At 44.9% G+C, this 21,974-nt stretch overlaps 1 protein-coding gene across 1 annotated transcript in view; it reads left to right on the top strand.

The window, feature by feature from the left end:
* The first annotated feature begins 5,950 nt into the window (after positions 1 to 5,950).
* PSMC6 (proteasome 26S subunit, ATPase 6) overlaps positions 5,951 to 21,974 on the top strand; it is a 29,973-nt gene continuing 13,949 nt past the window's right edge. The window contains exons 1-11 of the mRNA XM_017348302.3: positions 5,951 to 6,175; positions 8,332 to 8,705; positions 9,670 to 9,749; positions 9,855 to 9,894; positions 10,074 to 10,126; positions 13,129 to 13,196; positions 13,764 to 13,878; positions 17,265 to 17,352; positions 20,312 to 20,373; positions 20,456 to 20,579; positions 21,340 to 21,401. Of these exons, the coding sequence (XP_017203791.1) occupies positions 8,579 to 8,705; positions 9,670 to 9,749; positions 9,855 to 9,894; positions 10,074 to 10,126; positions 13,129 to 13,196; positions 13,764 to 13,878; positions 17,265 to 17,352; positions 20,312 to 20,373; positions 20,456 to 20,579; positions 21,340 to 21,401 (819 nt within the window). The 5' untranslated portion in view covers positions 5,951 to 6,175; positions 8,332 to 8,578. The remainder of the gene's footprint in view (positions 6,176 to 8,331; positions 8,706 to 9,669; positions 9,750 to 9,854; positions 9,895 to 10,073; positions 10,127 to 13,128; positions 13,197 to 13,763; positions 13,879 to 17,264; positions 17,353 to 20,311; positions 20,374 to 20,455; positions 20,580 to 21,339; positions 21,402 to 21,974) is intronic.

The following is a 21,974-nucleotide window of genomic DNA, read 5'->3' as shown; positions in this document are numbered from 1 at the left end:
ACGGCCAGAGCTGCGCTGATCCAAAGCCAGGAGCTTCTGGGTCTCCCACGTGGGTGCAGGGGCCCAAGGACTTGGGCCATCTTCCACTGCTTTTCCAGGCCGTAGCTGAAAGCTGGATCAGAAGTGGAGCAGCCAGGACTCAAACCGGTGCCCATATGGGATGCTGGCCTGCAGGTGGCAGCTTTACCTACTACACCACTGTACCAGCCCCATAAATAAATCTTTAAAAAAAAAAAAAAAAAAAAAAAAAAAAAAAAAAAAAACACAACTTGCCCAGAACAGCCTTCTAGTAAATAGAATCAGAAACAGCATCCATGTACAACAAATTTATTTACTTTATTTTCCTGCCAATTCATTTTTTCCTTCAGATTTGTAAGTGGGTCAAGAATATGGTACAGATGGCATTATACGTGTGTGTGACTATCGCTGAAGCTTCCCTGAGTGTCAGCCTTTCGTGTAAGTTGACTTCAAATGCACCTGCCCGGGAAGCCATCTTGTCTATCTTAGGGCCCATGAAATAAGTGATTAGTCATTCAATAACTACTTCAAGGGCACCCACAGGGCACAGTGTTCAACCTCTGATTCTGAAAGCCCAGCCTCCCACCTATTAGAAGCTCTCTAAACACCAGGAAATTTTTTAGAGATGAACCCGGTCACCAGCTTGTGATTCTAATACTAGTGATTACAGCCATAGCATGACGGAGACTTAGTGCACACAGCATTTCTTGACAGGATTCTGATTACTGGGCAAATAACAGCTATGATTATTTTCTTAATGACCAAAGCAGGAAATGACCTGAGCCCAATTTCTCAAAATGAGGCATGGAGATTTTGGTTAGAAGTTGCTCCGTATCTAAACAATTTTTGGCATTGGATAGATGGGAAGAAAATAATTCAAAGGAAAAACTATGGTCAAGGAAGAAAGGCTAAGCAAAAGCCTAAAGAAAAGTACAGATATGTGATTAGACCCATCTATCTAATTAGTGTTTACAGGCTTTCGATGTGCACGTGGTACTGGTTGGACCATTCTCTCAAGGGGCCAGAATCACCTGAGGGGAGAAGTTATGCCACTTCTGGTCTATATTCGCCTTCCCGACCCAGGGTTCCTGAACAATCACACTACACAGTCCCTGTCTTGACTTCTCAACTTCCCATTCACCCCTTAATCCACTGTGCAGTGTGGTTTTCAGCTCCGCCCTCCTGAAACTCCTCTCCAGGTGACATTCTTACTGCCAGACTGAGTAACCATTTGTCACCACATCTCTGCTGCATTTTGACAATGCCAGTTCTTTTCTGCTTCACTTTCCTATGCTGCCAAGGCTCCAAATTCTCCTTCTACTCCTCTGACTTACTGAATTGCCTCCTTCATGGTCTTGTCCCCAGACTCCCTCTGTGATGTAAGTGTTCCCCAGGATTCAGTCCCATGATCAGCGTCCACCCATACCCTACCCTGGGGAAGCTTGCCGCATCTCAGGACTTTAAACACCTCCTCTAGATTCGTGACTCCCGAATCCACCAGGATACCTCAAAAAGTCTGTGGCAAGTGTAATTAAAGCGAAGTTTATTTTGATACGAAAATTTTGAAATCATACCTATGAAGGATCTTCAAAAAGTCTGTGGAAAAGGGTATTGGGAAGAAAAACCAATGGAGTTCAAAACATTTTTGCAACAAAAGAAACTTATCTTTCAATTACATTTTTCCCACAAACTTTTGAACTGCCCTATGTTTCCAATTCTGATCTCTCCCTTAAGAGTCAAATTCCAACTGTCGTTTAGATACACCTGTCTGGTTTTGTCAGATACATATGGCCACATATCTATTGTCGCTCCCCGTCTTCGTGGAGGAACGACACAGGACCCTGCGCTGTTCTTTCGTCTGCTCGGCCCTCCCCGGGTTTGCTGCTGGTTCTTCCCGGGTTGGCTACTGTCCCTTCCACCTCCGTGGAAGGGCAGTTCCCCCTGGCCACATTCCCCACTTCCGCAGGGGAGCGGCACACCGCCGGCCGGCTCTCTCGGGGGCTGCACAGGTGTTCCCCTTAGATGTTCCCCTTAGATGTTCCTGGTGCATGCCGTCTCTCTCCTCCTTTATAGTCCTCCTCTGCCAATCCCAACTCGGCTGCCCACACGCCGAGTACGCTGCTCTCCTCCAATCAGGAGCAAGTCCTACAGTTTATTGGCTGAACTGGAGGCAGCTGTGTAGAAGCTGTTTTCTTCTCTCCCAGTGCCATATTGTGGGAGAGCAGATGCATAGAATAAGTCTTAATTCCAGTAACTTAGTCTAGTCCGGTTGCTCCCCACATCTATCCCTTGGCACCTAGAAAACGGGAAGTCATCCTCAAGTTGCTTTACCTTCAGTCTATTTCCTTAAAATTTATTCATCTGAAAGATAGAATGAACCTAACCTAGAGAGAAAGAAACACAGAGACAGGGACAACTCTGGTCCTCTGGCTCAACCCCTTATACCTAAAATGTCCAGAGTTTTGCCACACCAAAGCCAAGAACCAGGAACTCAATCCAGGTCTCCCAGGTGACAGGAAGGGACCCAATCATTTAAGCCATCACTGCTTGCCCTTCAGGGTGTGCACTAGCAGGAAAATGGAATCTGGACCTGGAGTTGGACATAGAACCCAGGCACTCCCACATGGATGCAGGCATGGCAACCAAGCAGGGTCACCATTGGGTCAAATGCTGGGCTCCTCATGATCTACGGATACCTCGAGTCCTGCCAGTCTGCCCTCTACACATAATCTTAACTGATTCCCTTTTATTTATCATTTTACCTAAGGACTTAACTCCAATCTCTATTGTCTCTCACCTGATTGCTTAGCCACATCCCCTAAGTGATCACCCAACTTCAGAAAACATCCCCTATACTACCCTGGTTTTTCAACATTATAAATCTGACCATGTGACACCTCTTTTAAAAGTCTTCAATCCTCCAGACTGTCTGAGGAATTAAGTCCCAGAGTCTCAGCATGATCCAACCCCACATACTCTCCAGCTTTGTCTCCAGCACCTCTCTACCTTGCAGTCCCTGAATGACGGACCCTTGCTCCGAATGTCTGGTTGATCCTGGCTTCTGTGTCTCTGCTCGTCTGGAAAGAGTTTCTACTGAAATGCTTTCTCCCCTGTCCCAGCCCATACCACCCTCACTTCACCTTGCTTATTGCTTTAAGATTCAGCTGAGGCCCTGCTACTCACGTAAAATATTTCCTAACCCTTCCTTTGTAGTTCCCAAAGGTCTCATAATTGTACTTTCTCTTTTTAAAAAGATTTATTTATTTATTTGAAAGGCAACGTTACAGAGGGAGAAGGAGAGACAGAGAGAGGTCTTCCATTCACTGGTTCACTCCCCAGATGGCCACAGGGCTGGGCCATGCTGAAGCCAGGAGCCTAGAGCTTCACCCAGATCTTCCATGGGGGTTCAGGGGCCCACGCACTTGGGCCATCCTCCACTGCTTTCCCAGGCACATTAGCAGGGAGCTGGATTGGAAGTGGAGTAGCTGAGATTCAAACCAGAGCCCATACGGAATGCTGTGTCTCAGGTGGTAGCTTAACCCACTGTGCCACAATACCAGCCCCAACTGTACGTTCATACGCAATCTGTTGATGTACATGCTTTCCTCATTCAGCAGATGGCTAGAAAACTTGTCTCGTATGCTCAGGTGCCTTGGCACTCATAACTCTGTATATGTTTCAGAAGACAATTTGAATGATTTAATGAATGCACAGTAAATTAACTAATTAACAAACCTGAAGAGATAATGACAGTCTGAGATGTCACAGGGTAAAGTGTGATGAAGAGTCAAATAATGCTGTACAGGCCAAGTGATCACGTTGGGCAGAAGCCATTTTGGTCGGGGAAGAGGTCAGAATTCAATTAGAATTCACAAGAGAATATTCACAAAAATATGGATGTGGCAACGTAGGGGTTAAACTACCAACTGATTTACAAGGGGTAAAAAGTTATCTGACATTCAGTTAAAAAGCATTTCAAGGTCACGATTGCCTAGTTAAGAGGCAGGGATGACTACAACCTTAGGGACTCCAGATGGAACACAATTCCAGGGAAAAGGGGGAGAGACTGATCTAGACTGGAGAGGCGAATTATACGAAGTCCTCCAGGTTGAAAGTTAAAGTTCCTCCCCGGTCTCCAGACTACCTGTCCTGCTCAGCCCCAAAGCTGCAGACCATGGCCATACCTGGTTTTCACTCATCCTATCCCACCCAGCCCCTTCCTCCTCCATTCTAAAAGGGGACTGAAGATTCTTCTGGGAACAACCACTGAAATAAAATCCAGCAAAACAAGGGTGGGCATTTAGCACAGTAGTTGAAATGCCCCTTGGGATGCCTGCACCCCATATCAGACTCTCTGGGTATAAGCTCCACTCCCAGATTCTAGCTTCCTGGGAAGCAGAAGGTGACGGCCCAAGGAGTTGTGTCCCTACCACTCACTTGAGACTCTGTTCAGTTCCCAGCTTCTGACTTCAAACTTACCCAGAGCCCTGGTTGTTGTGGGGAGTGAACCAGTATATGTGAGATCTCTGTGTCTGTGTCTCTGTCTGCCTTTCAAATAAAGTTTAAAACATTTTTTAAAAAGTTGGATCTTCCCTCACAATAATTCCACTGCCTTTCTTCTTTTTCTTTTTAAGATTTTATTTATTTATTTGGGAGGTAGAGTAGCATACAGAGAGAGTGAGAGACAGAAAGGTCTTCCATCTGCTGGTTCACTCCCCAAATGGCAGCAACAGATGGAGTTGAGCTGATCTGAAGCTAAGAGCTTCTTCTGGGTCTCCCAAGTTGGTGCAGGGGCCCAAGTGCGTGGGCCATCTTCTATTGCTTTCCCAGGTCAGCAGCAGGGAGCTGGATCAGAAGAGGAGCAGCCGGGACTTGAACCAGCAGCCATGTGGGATGCTGGTTCCACAGGCAGAGGCCTAGCCTACTATGCCACAGCACTGGCCCCTCCATTGCCTTTTTATGTCACACTCACTCAATGATCAGAAAACCAAAGCTCACCAGATTGTTGGAGAAAGTCTCCAACTGGAAATAGATCAGAATAAATTGGAAAAAAAAAAAAAAAGAAACTTTGAGCAAAGAAAGCAAACAGAAAGCTATAATGAATATCCTCAAAGGCCTATGAACAGGATTTTATAGAAAGGAACTATAGAATAAGAAAGAGTTCTTAGAAACTATGCATATTAACCAAAGTAAAAAGTTTCAGTAGAGACACTGAGGAAGTCTCCTATAGCAGTAAACGAGAAAGAAAGGAAAACTTAGAGGATTACTTCAGGAGGACCACAGTCTGACTTACAATAAAAGCGCCACTATGAGAAAACATGAATATAGAGGAAATATTCAAAGAAGCAATTCAAGAAAAGAGCCAAAGTTGACAGCTGACTTCCTAGATTAAAAGGCCCACTGAGGGGCCGACTCTGTGGTTTAGTGGGTTAAGCTGCTGCCTGAAGTGCTGGATTATCATATGGGCACTGATCTGAGGTTTGAGTCCTGGCTGCTCCACTTCCCATCCATCTCCCTGGAAATGGCCTGGGAAAGCAGTAAAAGATGACCCAAGAGTTTGGGTCCCTGCACCCATGTAGGAGGCCTGGAAGAAGCTCCTGGCACCTGGCTTCAGCTTGGGCCAACCCTGGCTGTTGTGGCCATTTGAGGAGTGAACCAGTGGATGGAAGACCTCTCTGTCTTTCCCTCTCTCTGTAATTCGGCTTTTCAAATAAATAAAAATAAATCTTTTTTAAAAGAGTGATGGAGCATTGAGTGGCAAATGCCCCTAAGAGATATAAAACTTTCAGAAAAGAAGACAAAAGGCCTGACCCCCTACAAAGAACTGAGAATCAGAAGGGCATTCTACAGGCACTGGAAGCTACAGGACAATGGAACAAGGCCTTCAAAATTCTGAGAGAATTCTACAGCCATGCAGTCAAGTAAGAGTGGAAGTGAGACATTTTTAGATATGCAAGGTCTCCAATAACATACATCTTTAAGTCTTTTCTCAGGAAATTGCTGAGAGGGTGTGATCTGGTCAAAGAAGTGAAACAGGAAAGGAAAAGAAAAGACAGCGCACAGAAGAGGAGTCACAGACATTGTAAGAAGAGAGCGGTGCAATGGACAGAGCCCAGAGAAGAGCCGGGAGATGAAGCCAACAGCAGAGTGTGTCTAGGTAAAAAGTAGAACTGGAGGAATCCCTCTTGTGACTTTCTGAAAACCTCTATTCACAGGAAGCTTACAATTGTATTAAAAATTGGGGGAAGAATCAGTGATTAAAAACAAAATAAATGAAACACATTTTTTAAAATGAGGCAACTTTTACTTCCAGAGTTTTCAAGAAAGTTTTATAGCAAATGTAACCATAGTTTGCTGGACATTTATAGCCCCACAATTAAACTCATGTTGAAGAGTAATTTAACCAAAATTTGTACATACAGAGGTATCTCACAAAGTTCACAGAGATATATAATTAAATTATTTTGCTGCAAAAAATTCTTGAAACCCATGATGTTTTTTTCCATAAGCCTTTTGAAGAACCCTCATATTAGATGAGTGGAGACAGGAGGCAGGGGAAGTGCCTGTTGGAATGACATAAGGGTACTTAATCTTTATGTTCCTAACTAGAAAGTCCAAAGATAAATCCCAAAATGTGTGTGTGTGCATGTGTGTGTGTGTGTGTGTGTGTGTGTGTGTGGCATAGCATTAAGACACTGTTAAAATACCCATGTCCCACGTCAGAGAGCCGGGGTTACAGTCTAGGTTTTGGCTTGCCTGACTGCAGTTTCCTGTTAATGCACATCCTGGGAGGCAGGAGGGATGGCTCAAATGATCACATCCCTGCTATCCGTGCTCGGAGGCCCAGATCAAGTTCCCAGTTCCTGGCTTCAGGTCCCCAGAGCAAAGCTCCACCTGTTGTGGGCATCTTGGGAGTGAACCAGTAGATCAGAGCTCTTTTTCTGGTCTGTCTCTATCTCTTAAATAAATAAGAGAGAGAGAGAGAGAGAGAGAGAGAGAGAGAGAGAGAGAGATTGCAGTGCAAGCATGTTATTTAGAATTATGGAGGTAAATATAGAAGAAACAAGATTTGGTTTTTAATTTGATAGAAACACAGATGGAGCAAATGCTCCCATCTGCTGGCCACTGTTCAAATTCCTTAATGGCTGGGGCTGGTTCAGGCCCAAATGTGGGTTGGCAAGAATCCAGCCACTTGAGCCCTCACCACTACCTCGGAAGGGGCACATTCGCAGAAGCTGGACTTGAGTTGCAGCCAGGAAGCAAAACCAGGCACTCTGATGTGGGATACTAACCGCTAGGCAACACACTGCCCCAGTTCCTGGCTTCAGCCTGGCCCAGCCAAAGCTGTTGAGGGCAACTGGGGAGTGAACCACTGATGGGAGCTCTCTCTGTTTCTGCGTCTTTCTTCTTTCAAATAAACAAAATCAATGAAAATTATACCAGTAAGTGCTCTTAAATATTTGTTGTATTGATCCAAGCTGAACTGTCTTTCCCTCCCCTGCCTAATCCTTTCCTCTTTAGTTCTTGATGTCAGAGGTGACATATTTTGGTCTGGATGGACCAGTCTGACCAGAGAAGTTGCAATGAGTGGGAGAAGGGACTATCCCTGCCCCGTCCATCTTCTTTGTTTATTGTCTACCTCAAGACCCATAGTCAGAAACACGGAACACAGTACTCACAAGATTTAAAAAATGAATCTGCAAGCACCTTTTATGTGATTTTTGGTCATCGAGTCACATAAATTTGCACTTTATTCATATCGATAGGATATAGATATTTAAACTCAGAGAATGGAATCCATTTGGAGAATTTGATTGATTTAGACTTCAAAGGGCCTGCCTCAGCCTACCTCAGCGTCTTTGGTTATCCATGCCCTCATCTCTCCCCCTTTCGCTGGCCTCCCCTCTGTCCCCAGAAGCGAGCCCAGCTCCTCATCTCACCCCAGGACCCCTGCACAGGCTGCTGCTTCTGTCCAGACGGTTCTTTCCCAGTGTCTTGCATGGCCGGCTCCTTCTCATCACAGATAGCTGTTTTAAACGAGTTCTCCCATGATTCTGTAATCTCAGCGTGTCTTATTTCTTTTTCCTGTATTTATTACACTCTGATTTTCTAAATCTCCCCACCACGTCATTAGCAGATCTATCCTCAGTCCAGCACTCACTGACCGAAGAATGACATGCCTACTCCTGTACTTGGAGATGTCGTACCAAAAGGTCATCTGTGTCACACCTAGAAGCCATCAGAGCTCTTCTGAGATACTCCACACCGCCCACTTCCCATCTCAGCTTCTTACTGGGCATTTTGTGGTTTCAGGACGTCAGTGACTTAATACCCGGACCTCTTCAGATCCTCACCCTGCTTTACCCAGCGTGGCCTGCAGGGGGCGCTGTGGCGGGAGGCCTCCTTCGGTGCACGCCGGCGCCCAGCGTGAAGCGAGACAGAGGTGGGAGAAGGGGAGCGGAGAGGCGGGGCCCACCGGAAGAGGCGGGGTTGTCCATGAACCCGCCCCTCCTGGCAGGCAGTCCTCCCTCGCCCCGCCCCTACCCCCGCCCGGGCGGCCATGGCCATTCCCGGCATCCCCTATGAGCGACGGCTTCTCATCATGGCGGACCCTAGAGATAAGGCGCTTCAGGACTACCGCAAGAAGCTGCTGGAGCACAAGGAGATCGACGGCCGTCTTAAGGAGCGTGAGTGCACCTTTCTTTCCACGTAATCTCGTGCCTGGACTCGCTTCTGTTTCTGACCAAGCGGATGCCTCCCACCGCGCTGGGCAGCCGAGCCCCAGGGGTGGGAAGGCCTCGGTGCGGGGACAAGGCGCTTTGTCATCCGGCCCTGAGCCCGGGGAGCAGCACCCGTCCGGGCGTGCGGGCGGCCCGGTCCGGATCAGGAGGCAGAGAGAACATCCGCGGTCCCGAGGAGGAGGTGGAAAAGGACTGGAGGAGGAGCGGGGAAGACGTGGGCCGAGGCTGTCGCCCGGGTTGGGCTGCAGCAGGGCGGTGTTGGGGTCCCGGGACCCCGAGCGGGGGCGACGCTGTGAGTGAAGACGCCCGAGCAAGATAGGAGGCTCAGGGAGTTGGCTTGATCGAGGGGTCGAACGCCGGATCCGCAGGTCCGGAGAGAAGGGGCCCGGCGGTGCTAAGAACGCTTCTTGTCTGGGCTCGTGTAGTGCGGCGCGTTGTGCAAGTGCCGGGCACCCAAGTTTCCCTTAGTTGGGAGCACTAGAGTTTCTCCTGTGGGCCCTCCCTGAGGAGCCTGGGGGATTTAATTAAACGGAGGAGGCCCTGGCCATATGGTGTTTGTGCGGGACTTCCTTTAGGGTGAAAAGTCGGAGAGTGGCCGGGTGAAGGGGCAGTGAGGGTCCCCGACCCGCCGACTGTCGTTCGGATTTGTAGTTGCAATTCTGAAAATGTCAGGCTGCAAATGCAACCTAAAAAGGACTTCAACAAATACGGGTTGTCGATCTAGGAGAAAAAATGCGATGCTTTTTCTCTGTAACGTTTCGTTTTTAAACTTGTCACCTACTCGTTATTTCGTTAATGGTTTGACAGTGGATATGCAAAACGGAGTTAAGTAAACTTCAGTAGAGCGGGACTTGGTGACTTGAACTAAGTTTGTTGTTTAATTTAAAATGTCCAAATTATGTAATTTCAGTAAGGGAACAATTAAAAGAACTTACCAAGCAGTATGAAAAGTCTGAAAATGATCTGAAGGCCCTACAAAGCGTTGGGCAGGTAGGTCCCGGAGTTTCGGGTGCAGGGGGTGATGGGGATTTGCTTTGTTTGGCTTTTGGCTGCTGGCAAAAAGTAATACTTTTTTTTTTCTTTTCTTTTTTTTAGATTGTGGGTGAAGTTCTTAAGCAATTAACTGAAGAAAAATGTAAGTGAATTAATTTAATTAGTGAAAGAACAATCACCTATTCCCCAAATTTTAAAATGCTTATTATTTTAATGACACAAGTGCAAGGAGAGACTAAATTTTCTTTCTATTGTTGTCTTCTTGGAGGACGGGATTTTAGTCTCAGTTTTTGAATCTGTCTTTTTATTTTCTTCTTCCAGTCATTGTTAAAGCTACAAATGGACCAAGATACGTTGTGGGCTGTCGTAGACAGGTAATGCTTTACATTTGAATAGTGCTTTATAATTGACAAAAGTTCATTTCCTGTAAGTTCCTATATTTGATTCCTGGGGTAGGCAGGCCAGGCATTACCTGTAACTGCCAAGGCTGATTTGTTTAGATGGAGCTAATTATTATGAAAGCCACGATTCAAACCGTGAGCTGTGACTTACGCTGTTCCGTGCCTTTTGCTGTGTCGTGTCACCTTGATAGGATCTATATACTTCAAGATCAAAGAGTGTTGGAAGTGAAAAATCATTTTATTTTAGCATCTTTTTTTAAATTTAAATATTTAATTATTTATTGTAAGTCAGAGTTACACAGAGAGAGGAGAGGCAGAGAGAGAAAGGTCTTCCATCTGCTGGTTCACTCTCTCGTTAGCCACAATGGCCAGAGCTGTGTCTGGTCTAAAGCCAGGAGCCAGGAGCTTCTTCCAGGTCTCCTATGTGGAGATCTTGGGCCATCCTCTGCTGCTTTCCCAGGCCATAGAAGAGAGCTGGATCGGCAGTGGAGTGGCCGGGCCTTGAACCTGTGCCCATATGGGATGCCGGCACTACAGACGGCGGCTTTACCAGCTACGCCACAGCGCTAGCCCCTATTTTAGTTTCTTTTTGAAAAGGATTTGTTTCGTATTTAAACATTCAGAAATGTTACTGTACTATAGCCCAAGTTAATTTTGTATGAAGTCTTTTCGATGAGCATATCAAATTGAAATAACTCTAAATTTCTTTTTACAGTCATCAAAAAACCAACAAATGGTTTAGAGTCATTCAGTATCATCTGAAACCAATTTATATAGTTCTTGGTTCTCTAGGAAGTATTCCTAGGTAAAATATTCTTGTAAATTTGTTGGGAGCGCTTTTTCTAAATGTTTTGTAGGTCCAGATTTTTTTTTTAAAGAGCAATCTTCCATCTGCTGGTTTACTCCCTAAATGACTGCAATGGCCAGGGCTGAGCCAGGCTAAAGCCAGGAGCCTGGAACAGCATCCTTGTCTCCCATGTGGGTGACAGGGGCCCAAGCACTTGGACCATCATCTGTGGCTTTCCTGGACAAATTGGCAAGGAACTGGGTTGCAAGTGGAGTAGCTGGGAATCAAACTGGCACTCACATGGGATTCCAGCATTGTAGGTGGAGCTCTAACCCACTGGACCACGATGCAGGCCCCTACATGCAGGTTTTAAAATATTGATACAGCATGGCCATGGACTGAAATTTAACCCCAGGACTAGATCTGATTTTAGGGTCTTTCTTAGCACATAAGTAACTTGTTTTCTAAGTCAAAATGTTAGCTGCCTTATCAGACAAGGGGTTTTTATGTCTCATTCAGGGTTCTCTTATGCCAAAAGTTAAAATTTCATGGACAGAGAGAGAGAGAGAGAGAGAAAGGTCTTCCTTTGCTGCAGGTTCACCCTCCAATGGCCGCTGCGGCCGGTGCACTGCGGCCGGCGGACCGTGCTGATCCGATGGCAGGAGCCAGGTGCTTCTCCTGGTCTCCCATGGGGTACAGGGCCCAAGGACTTGGGCCATCCTCCACTGCACTCTCGGGCCATAGCAGAGACCTGGCCTGGAAGAGGGGCAACCGGGACAGAATCGGCACCCCGACCGGGACTAGAACCCGGTGTGCCGGCGCCGCAAGGCGGAGGGTTAGCCTAGTGAGCCGCAGCGCCGGCCTGAGAGAATATTTTTTTAAGGTTTTTTAAAAATTTATTTGTTTGTTTGAAAGGCAGAGTGACACAGTTGGTTCACTACCCCCTGTGCCTTCAACAGCCCCAAACTCAGGAGCTGGGGACTTCAACTGGGTCTTCAAGGTGGATGGCAGGGACCCAAGTACCATCATCCATTGCCTTCCCTGGTGCATTACCAGGGAACTAAATCAGAAGTTGAGGAGCCAGGACCAGAATTGGCACTCCAACATGGGAAGTGGGAAGCTTAAGCTGCTGTACCACAATTCCAGCCCCAAGAGGATATTTGAAAACTAGAAAATAATAGAAATGCCAGAATATTCCCTCTAGGTGAAAATGTTGAAATTGCCCCATATTGCTCTCCTTTTATTCCTTTTTTGGCTACCTCACTTACTGGCAATTTTAAAAACAATTGATTGCAGTAGACCTGTTGTATTTGTCTTTACTTCATTTTAATTGATAGTAAGTCCTCCATTAGTACCTGTTAATAAAGTCTGGTGGTCAGTAATTCATGATTCTGAAACTGTCTTGGTTAGTGGTTTTTTAAACAGTAGAAAAGAAACTATGTTTGAAAAGTAACATCCTTCATTTTATAGAGTGAATCTATTGAATAGCGTCTATCCAGTGCTCCCCAAATAAGTTACTCTGCTTTAATATGCTCTGATCTAATATATAATATACTTAGCATGGTGTCTGACGGGTAACAAAGGCCTAAAGCATCGTTGCTGGTTTTGGGATTTTGTGAGGCAAAATAGTATTTCCTCCCAATTCCCTTTGATCATACATTCTTCCCAAAAACTGTTCCCTGCAAAGTAAGCCTAATGAATATACCTTTAAAATGCCTCACTATTGTTCCCCTAAAATGTTTGCTAAAGGATTTTCTATAATGCCTTGGTACCAGTTTCCAGAGTCACCCACCGTGCTATAGAGCCTACCTCAAAGCAATGAACACAATTATATTAAAGGGTGAACTTTTTTGAAAGTAAAATTGCAAAGTCCATTTCCTCTTCATAAGCAAGGTCATTGGCACCTTGGACATTTTATCAATCATTTCACATAGAAATTGCCTAAGAAGGTATTCTTTTAAGGGGATAGATAGAAATGCTTTTCAGATATTGCTTTTACAAGAGGTTTATGTTGGATGGAATTGACAGTTGACAGTCTGGTTTTCATGTTCTCTCTGAAGGATAAACATGAGTATTTGGTTTCTCAATTTTAAACTCTTGTTTGAGGATTATTCTTTTTAGTGTTTGGATAATAATGCCTTTTTTTTTTTTTTTTTTTTTTTTTTTTTTTTTTTTTTTACAAAACTAGCTTGACAAAAGTAAGCTGAAGCCAGGAACAAGAGTTGCTTTGGATATGACTACACTAACTATCATGAGGTGGGTTTCCTATTTTTTTTTTCTTTAAGATGTGTGCTTGTGGGTTTTTTGGTTTTTGGTTTTTTTGTTTGTTTGTTTGTTTTAAATTTGAGAGGCAGAGTGAGAGAGAGAGAGATCTTCTATCCACTGGTTCACTCCCCAGATGGCAGCAAAAGCCAGGAATGGGCGAGGCTGAAACTGGGAGCCTAAACTCCATCCTGGTCTCTATTGTGATTAGAGGCACAAGTACTTGTTTGTCTTCCACTGCCTTCCCAGGCACATTAGCAGGAAGTTGAATCGAAAGTCAAGCAGCCAGGACTCAAACCAGCACTCTGTATGGAAGGCTGATGCCTTATGCAGTTACTTCACCCATTGCACCACAACACCAACCCCTCTGATTCTATTTAATTACTTGTTATTTTCACAGAGAAATTTTATTCAAAATACATATTTCTTGAAATCACTATTTTGACACTTTGCTCCTTTCGGTTAATTTAATCATGTTTGCGTGGATGAATTGATTATATACTCTGTAGGCTAAGAGAAAATACATCTTTTGAAAGAAAAATGCATACCTTTTCATTCCAGATATTTGCCAAGAGAAGTGGATCCACTGGTTTACAACATGTCTCATGAGGACCCGGGGAATGTTTCTTACTCTGAGATCGGAGGGCTGTCAGAACAGATCCGGGAATTAAGAGAGGTTGGTACCCGTGCTTTCTTCTCTAAAGTTAATGATGAATAGTACAGGTTTTAGGATGCCTCAAGGGAGAAACGATTCGTTTTTATCCAAATAGCTGTTACTGAATATTAATACATGTACTATTGTTGCTGAGAGAATAGTTTTGAATATCTAACTATGAAAATTATTGGAGTTAATTTGATGTTAGAAACATCTTTTAGTTCTTTCAGTGTCAGTGAAGGGACATAAAAAGCTAAGAATATTTGGTATAATCTTACGCCTTTGCCATCTATGGTTTTAATGATCATAAAAGGTTAGTTAGGTTGGAGCACATTTGGGTGAAGCATAATAACCCCATTAATTTTAACTACTATTTTTTTCTTTTTTTTTAATATTTATATATTTATTTGATGAAAGAGTTAAAGAGAGAGAGGGAGAGACACACAGAGAGAGATCTGCCATCCACTGGTTCATTCCTTAGATGGCCTCAATGGCCAGGGCTGGACTGGGCAGAGGCAAGGGGCAAGGAGCTTCACGTGGGTTTCCCACAGGGGTCACGAAGTCTCAAACACTTGGGCCGTCTGCTGCTGCTTTCTCATTAGCAGGGAACTTCAGCAGTGGAACAGCAGCTGGGACTCAAACTGGAGCACATATAAGATGTTGGTGTCACAGGCAGTGGCTTTCCCTCCATGCCACCCTGCTGGCCCCTGACTAATCACTCTGAGGGTAGAGTGAGTTATCTATGCCTTATATTTTATTTTATTAAAATGGTTAGCTGCCACTTAAGAACAGTTCTGGTTGTAGGAGTGGCTTAAATATTTTAAGTTGTTAGATGAAGAATCAAAGTAGGATTGCCTATATCATAACACATAAACATATGGCTTTTTTTTTTTTAAGCTTGACAACATATTCTTTTTTTAAAAAGAAAAAGACTTATTTATTTTTTTTACTTGAGAGGCAGAGTTACACAGAGAGAGAGAGAGAGAGAGAGAAAGGTCCTCCATCCAATGGTTCACTCTCCAGCTGGCCGCAACGGCTGGAACTGCGCCGATCCAAAGCCAGGAGCCAGGAGCTTCCTCCGGGTCTCCCACGTGGGTGCAGGGGCCTAAGGACTTGGGCCATCCTCCACTGCTTTCCCAGGCCATAGCAGAGAGCTGGATTGGAAGTGGAGCAGCCTGGACTAGAACCAGTGCCCATATGGGATGCCAGCGCTTCAGGCCAGGGCGTTAACCCGCTGGACCACAGCGCCGGCCCCAGCATATGGCTTCTTAATAGTTATCTGTAAAACAAGTTATAATGTCCCGTTGATTTTATCCTAAGGTAAGCTGGAAATATTTGAGGATAAATTAGAATAGTTGGAACATTCTATCTCATCTAATTTAAGTCCTAAGTCCGTAGTTCTTAAACTTCAGCAATTATGTTTTCTGGAACACATATTAAAAATACAGATTATGGCTGGCGTCGTGGCTCAATGGGCTATCCTCCGCCTTGCGGTGCCAGCACACCGGGTTCTAGTCCTGGTTGGGGCGCCGGATTCTGTCCCGGTTGCCCCTCTTCCAGGCCAGCTCTCTGCTATGGCCCGGGAGTGCAGTAGAGGATGGCCCAAGTCCTTGGGTCCTGCACCCCATGGGAGACCAGGAGAAGCACCTGGCTCCTGCCTTCGGATCAGCGTGTTGCACCAGCCATTGGAGGGTGAACCAATGGTAAAAGGAAGACCTTTCTCTCTGTCTCTCTCACTGTCCACTCTGCCTGTCAAAAAAAAAAAAAAGAAAAAAAAAAACAAAACAACAACAGATTACTAGGCTCTTCCGGTGGTTTTGGTAAAGTCTCTTGTGTTGGGGCACAGGAATGGGGCGTAAGCATTCCAGGTGATTATGTAACCAAATTTTTATTTGACCAAACCTGAAGAAGTACTGGCATAGTATAAATAATAGCCTATTTTCTCCCATATTTAGTAAATGGGCAGCAGGGACAAATGTTGTCTTTCTGTGATGATCACCTGCACAGGAGCAGAACCTCATGGATGTGTGCGTGCACATGCGAGCACACGTGCACATGCACATGCGAGCACACACACAGAGTCCTCTTTGATCTTCACTTTAGAATATGAATTCCTTTTTTTTTTTTTTTTTAAGATTTATCTATTTGTTTCAGAAGCAGAGTTAGAGAGGGAGAGGCAGAGAGAGAGCTCTTCTTCCATCCACTGGTTCACTCCCCAAATGGCCGTGACTGCTGGAGCTGGGCCTATCAGAAGCCAGGAACCAGGAGCTTCTTTTGGGTCTCCCACATGGTTGCAGGGACCTAAGCACTTGGGCCATCTTCCACCGCTTTCCCAGGTCATTAGCGGAGAGCTGGATTGGAAGAGGAGCAGCCGACATACGAACTGGTGCTAATATGGGAAGCCGGCACCGCAGGTGGAAGCTTAGCCTACTACACCACAGCGCCAGCCCCATAGAATATGAATTTCTCACACTTTTGGCTTGTCCTTGTCACACCTCATGGACACAGCTATTCAACAGAAGCTCATCTCCCTGGTTACTGGTGCTGTAAATAATTTAAGTTAGACAGTCAGACCCTCAGTTTGTCTGTTCTCTTCATTTTGTTCCTTGAATCAGTCTTGGTCTGACATTGAGCAGAACCCTTCCTGTTGCTCTTCTATGGCTGCTTTGGCGAAGTGACAGCAGAAGAAAATTGCATACATGTTTCCTCTTAGTGGTTCTTGTAACTTAATCAATTCCCGATTTTATAATTATTTTGTATATTAGTATATAAAATGCAAACTAGTATACATCTTTGAGATCTTAACTACTTTTATGTAGTATAATTTTTCATTGAGGTTTAATTTACATCAACAAATACATCTTCAGCATATATTTCAAATATGTTTTAAGAACTTATACATATGTGTATCACCCCAAATGTGTGTGTGTGTTTTTTTTTTTTTTTTTTTTTCCGGACAGGCAGAGTGGACAATGAGAGAGAGAGACAGAGAGAAAGGTCTTCCTTTGCCGTTGGTTCACCCTCCAATGGCCGCTGCGGCCGGTGCGCTGCGCTGATCCGATGGCAGGAGCCAGGTGCTTCTCCTGGTCTCCCATGGGGTGCAGGGCCCAAGCACTTGGGCCATCCTCCACTGCACTCCCTGGCCACAGCAGAGAGCTGGCCTGGAAGAGGGGCAACCAGGACAGAATCCGGCGCCCCAACCGGGACTAGAACCCGGTGTGCCGGCGCCGCAAGGTGGAGGATTAGCCTAGTGAGCCGCGGCGCCGGCCTGTGGTTTGTTAAAATAACCATTTTAAGGTTATTTTCTTATAGATTATGATGTGTACCCTTGACCATGTTGATATTAAAGTATTTGAAACTTCATTAAAATCTTTACTAACCTAAAGAAAAAAAACCTTCTTTTTTAGGTAATAGAATTACCTCTTACAAACCCAGAATTATTCCAGCGTGTAGGAATAATACCTCCAAAAGGCTGTTTGTTATATGGACCTCCAGGTTGGTATTGAATTGTTTTTGCTCCTCCAGTAAGTGAATGAATTGAGGAATAAAAAAGTGAGATGGGAATTTAGTATAGTCAGTTCCAGCCTGCACTCTGTTCAGAGTAAGAGCAGGCTGGGAGGTGAGCTGCGTCCACTGCTCCCTCAGGTTTGTGCTGTCCAGTGGACCTCGTGGCATATGTATGTTTACAGGCCACGTGATTCTGGTGCAGTAGTCCTCAGGTGTGCATCTCAGACTCTGGGCGTCTCCGAGATGCTCTCATGGAACCTACAGGGTCAAAGCTACTTTCAGAATACTCAGATGTCACTGTGTTGACACCTGTGCTGATGGTGCAGCAGCATAGCATGAACAAGTTGTCAGTGGCGTGAAAGAGCACGTGTGGTCATTATGTCCTTGATGAATGTACTGGTAGTATTTAAGAAAAATCATAAGCCAGGGGTGGATATTTGACAGGGCAATTAAAAGACCCCTACTTGGATTGCCCATATGTCATACTGAAGTGTCTGGGTTTGGGAACTGGCTCCACTTCCTATTCCAGGTTCCTACTGACGCACACTCTGCGGAGGTAGTGGTGATGGCTCGGGTGGTTGTGTCCCTGCAGCTTATGCAGGAGCCCATACTAAGTTCCTGGCTCCTCATCAGGCTGGTCCAGCCCTGGCCGTTGCTGGCATTCGGGGAACAAACCAATGGATAGGTGATCTCTCTTTCTGCCTTTCAAATAAATAGTAAAAATGAGTTTTTTTCTAGATAAAAAAAATGAGTTTCACTTTAAAATATGGTTAATTGAGCAGTAAAAATGGTTACTTTTGTTAAATCTTTGATTACTGTTGTATGCTGCATGTGATGCAATGGGAAATATATACTAAGCACTTCTGTATGTTGGAAAGGATAGTTGTCTTTTTAGTAGAAGCATTTGTGAAGTTATTGGAGTTGCCAGTTGAATTAGGCTGCTTTTTATAGAATGCCATTTTTATCTGCAATTTGCAATCTGTGGTTCTTTAGACTTAATTGGTTATTAATTATTGGTTATTCAGATTGGTCATTTGTTATCTGGCACACATTTTCCCCAGATGAGCAAAGTGAGCTTGTCCTGTTAAAACAACTGATATTGGCCGGCGCCGCGGCTCACTAGGCTAATCCTCCGCCTAGCGGCGCCGGCACACCGGGTTCTAGTCCCGGTCGGGGCGCCGGGTTCTGTCCCGGTTGCCCCTCTTCCAGGCCAGCCCTCTGCTGTGGCCAGGGAGTGCAGTGGAGGATGGCCCAGGTGCTTGGGCCCTGCATCCCATGGGAGACCAGGAAAAGCACCTGGCTCCTGGCTCCTGCCATCGGATCAACGTGGTGCGCCGGCCGTGGCAGCCACTGGAGGGTGAACTAACGGCAAAGGAAGACCTTTCTCTCTGTCTCTCTCTCTCACTGTCCACTCTGCCTGTCAACAAAACAAAACAAAACAAAACAAAACACACAACTGATATTGTCTTTCTCACTAGAGGTAAAATGTGAACTTTCAGCAAAAATTCAAATTTTTGAAAAGTTGTATGTGGAACTGTGAGCTTGACAGCTTTCTAATAGTTAATACTTAAAGACTTTTTCTGGTGAGCTAGGTGGTGATATTAGCAATTCTATTTTTTAAAATACTTATTTATTTTGAAAGAGTTACAGAGAGAGGGAGAGAGAGATCTTCCATCCACTGGTTCATTCCCCAAATGGGTGCAATAGCTAGCACTGGGCTGTGCTGAAGCCAGGAACCAGGAGCTTCATCTCATATGTGGGTGGTAGGGGCCCAAGCCCTTGAGCCATCTTCCACTGCTTTTCTCAGGATGTTAGCAGGAAACTAGATGGGAAGTGGAGCAGCTAGGACATGAATTGGCACCCATGTGGGATGCTGGTGTCACAGGCCTCAGCTTGTACCTGCCACACCACAATGCTGGCCCTGACCATTGTGTTTTTTTTTTTTTTTTTTTTTTTTTTTTTGACAGGCAGAGTGGACAGTGAGAGAGAGAGACAGAGAGAAAGGTCTTCCTTTGCCGTTGGTTCACCCTCCAATGGCCGCCGCGGCCAGCGCGCTGCGGCCGGCGCACCGCGCTGATCCGATGGCAGGAGCCAGGAGCCAGGTGCTTCTCCTGGTCTCCCATGGGGTGCAGGGCCCAAGCACCTGGGCCATCCTCCACTGCACTCCCTGGCCACAGCAGAGGGCTGGCCTGGAAGAGGGGCAACCGGGACAGAATCCGGCGCCCCGACCGGGACTAGAACCCGGTGTGCCGGCGCCGCTAGGCGGAGGATTAGCCTATTGAGCCGCGGCGCCGGCCGACCATTGTGTTTTAATGTAATAAAAGTTTCTGTCATTATTCATGTTGTGAATAGAGTTTGATACAGTTTTAAATGTTTTTATCCAGTGAGATTGAAGTAACATTGTTAAGGCCTAATACCTGTTGGAGTGGTTATTTTAAAAAAGATGAAAGATAACAAGTGTTTGCAAGGATGTGGAGAAAAGGAAACCCTTGTTTACTGTTGGTGGGCATGGGTGGCCCTTATGGAAAACAGGAGGTTTTTATTGGAGGTTCTCATAATATTAGAAAAAGAGCTACTGTATGACCCAGTATCTGGGTATATGTCCAGAGGAATTAAAATCAGTTGTCAGGGCAGGCATTTGTTGAGCAGTGGATTAATTCTCATCATGGGATACCCACATCCCACTTGGAATGCTGGTTTGAGTCCCAACTACTCCACTTTTGGTCTAGCTCCTTGTCAATTAAAAATAAAAATTACAAGGGATATCTTGAATGCAATTTAAAGTTTTAATATCGAGTAGAAATACTTTGGAATTTTATGGGGAAATTCTGTTTGTCATTTAGCTTTAATTTGGGAAAATTGACTAGCCAAAGGATGACATTTTTAAAAGGCTTTTGAAAATTTTGTTTACTCTCCAATTAACTAGGACTTCTTTTCTCATTCCCAGGGACAGGAAAAACACTTTTGGCGAGAGCTGTTGCTAGTCAGCTGGATTGTAACTTCTTGAAGGTAAAGGAGAGATTCTTTGGAGTTGAAATTGAATTTTTCTTGAATTGTCCTATATTTACCTTAATGTTTTTCCTTTAAACAGGTTGTATCTAGTTCTATTGTAGACAAATACATTGGTGAAAGTGCTCGTTTGATCAGAGAAATGTTTAATTATGCCAGAGACCATCAGCCATGCATTATTTTTATGGATGAAATAGATGCTATTGGTAAGAATATGTGTTTCAAAATTTAAACTTTTTTTGGAAAGTTTTTTTTTTTTTAAGATTTATTTATGGGGCTAGTGCTGTGGTGTAGCGGGTAAAGCCGCCATCTGCAGTGCCGGCATCCCATATGGGTGCCGGTTCAAGACCCAGCTGCTCCACTTCTGATCCAGCTCTCTGCTTCTGGCCTGGGAAAGCAGTAGAAAATGGCCCAAGTCTTTGGACCCCTGCACCCACATGAGAGACCTGGAAGAAGCTCCTGGCTTCAGATTGGCACAGCTGCAGCTATTGAAGCCAGTTGAGGAGTGAACCAGTGAACCAGCATATGGAAGACACCTCTCTTTCTCTCTCTGCCTCTGCCTCTCTGTAACTCTGCTTTTCATTTGAAAGATGGAGTTATATATAGAGAGAGAGACAGATAGTCCATCCTTTGGTTCACTCAAAATGGCAGCAACAGCCAGGGCTGAGCTAGGCTGAAGCCAGGAGCCTAGAGCTTCATCCAGGTCTCCCACATGGGTGCAGGGGTCCAGGTACTTGGGCCTGCTTAGCAGGCACATTATCAGGGAGCTGGATTGGAAATGGAGCCGCCAGGACTCAACCTGGTGCCCATATGGGATGCTGGCTTTGCAGGAGGTAGCCTAAGCTGCTACGCCACAATGCCAAGCTCCATCTTAATATTTTCAGCTGACACTGGTACATTCTGTTTTCTTAGATGATGTTTATTGTGGAAAAAAGTAATGCATTTACACATCCAAATCTATTTTAGGTGGTCGTCGGTTTTCTGAGGGTACGTCAGCTGACAGAGAGATTCAGAGAACTTTAATGGAGGTAATATTTGGTAAAGGGGGTTTAATAGAGAAATACCTATTACATGAAGAACTGAGCATTGCATATTGCAATGGGAAAATACATACAACAGTATCTGCATAATTCTACTTGGCGTACATTTGAACGATTTTATGTTTTATCAGCAGGTCAGCTATTTAGTTGTTTAAATTGTGTATTATGAATGTGATCTTGCGCTGGCTTTATTAAGACGTCTTATGAGTAACAGGCACTATAAGACTGGCAATAAATGAGTTATATTTATTTTTGACTGTGGCCCAAAAGTCGTTCTTTCCTCCCTTCCTTCATTGCTGAGACTGAAAGGCAGCTGACGTAGTTGTGATGACTGAGCTGTGGAGGAGTGTATATGAGCCTTTCCCCACTTTTCTCTGCTCCACATCTGGGAAAGTGATGGCAAGATCCAAAACATATTCCCACTTCTGCAAATACAAAGTAATGTAGGTAGTGCAGTTCTTTTTCATTGAATGTATTTGAAAATCACTTTTCATAAATTATATTGCTCTGCCCAGGAGATGTACAGTATTTTTCAGTTAATTATAAAGTCTGCAAGAAGTT

The sequence above is a fragment of the Oryctolagus cuniculus genome, chromosome 12 (genome assembly GCF_964237555.1).
Source record: "Oryctolagus cuniculus chromosome 12, mOryCun1.1, whole genome shotgun sequence".
In the NCBI taxonomy this organism is placed as follows: Eukaryota; Metazoa; Chordata; class Mammalia; order Lagomorpha; family Leporidae; genus Oryctolagus; species Oryctolagus cuniculus.
The sequence above is the reverse complement of the archived record's forward strand: the minus strand, read 5'-3'. Positions and strand labels throughout refer to the sequence as shown.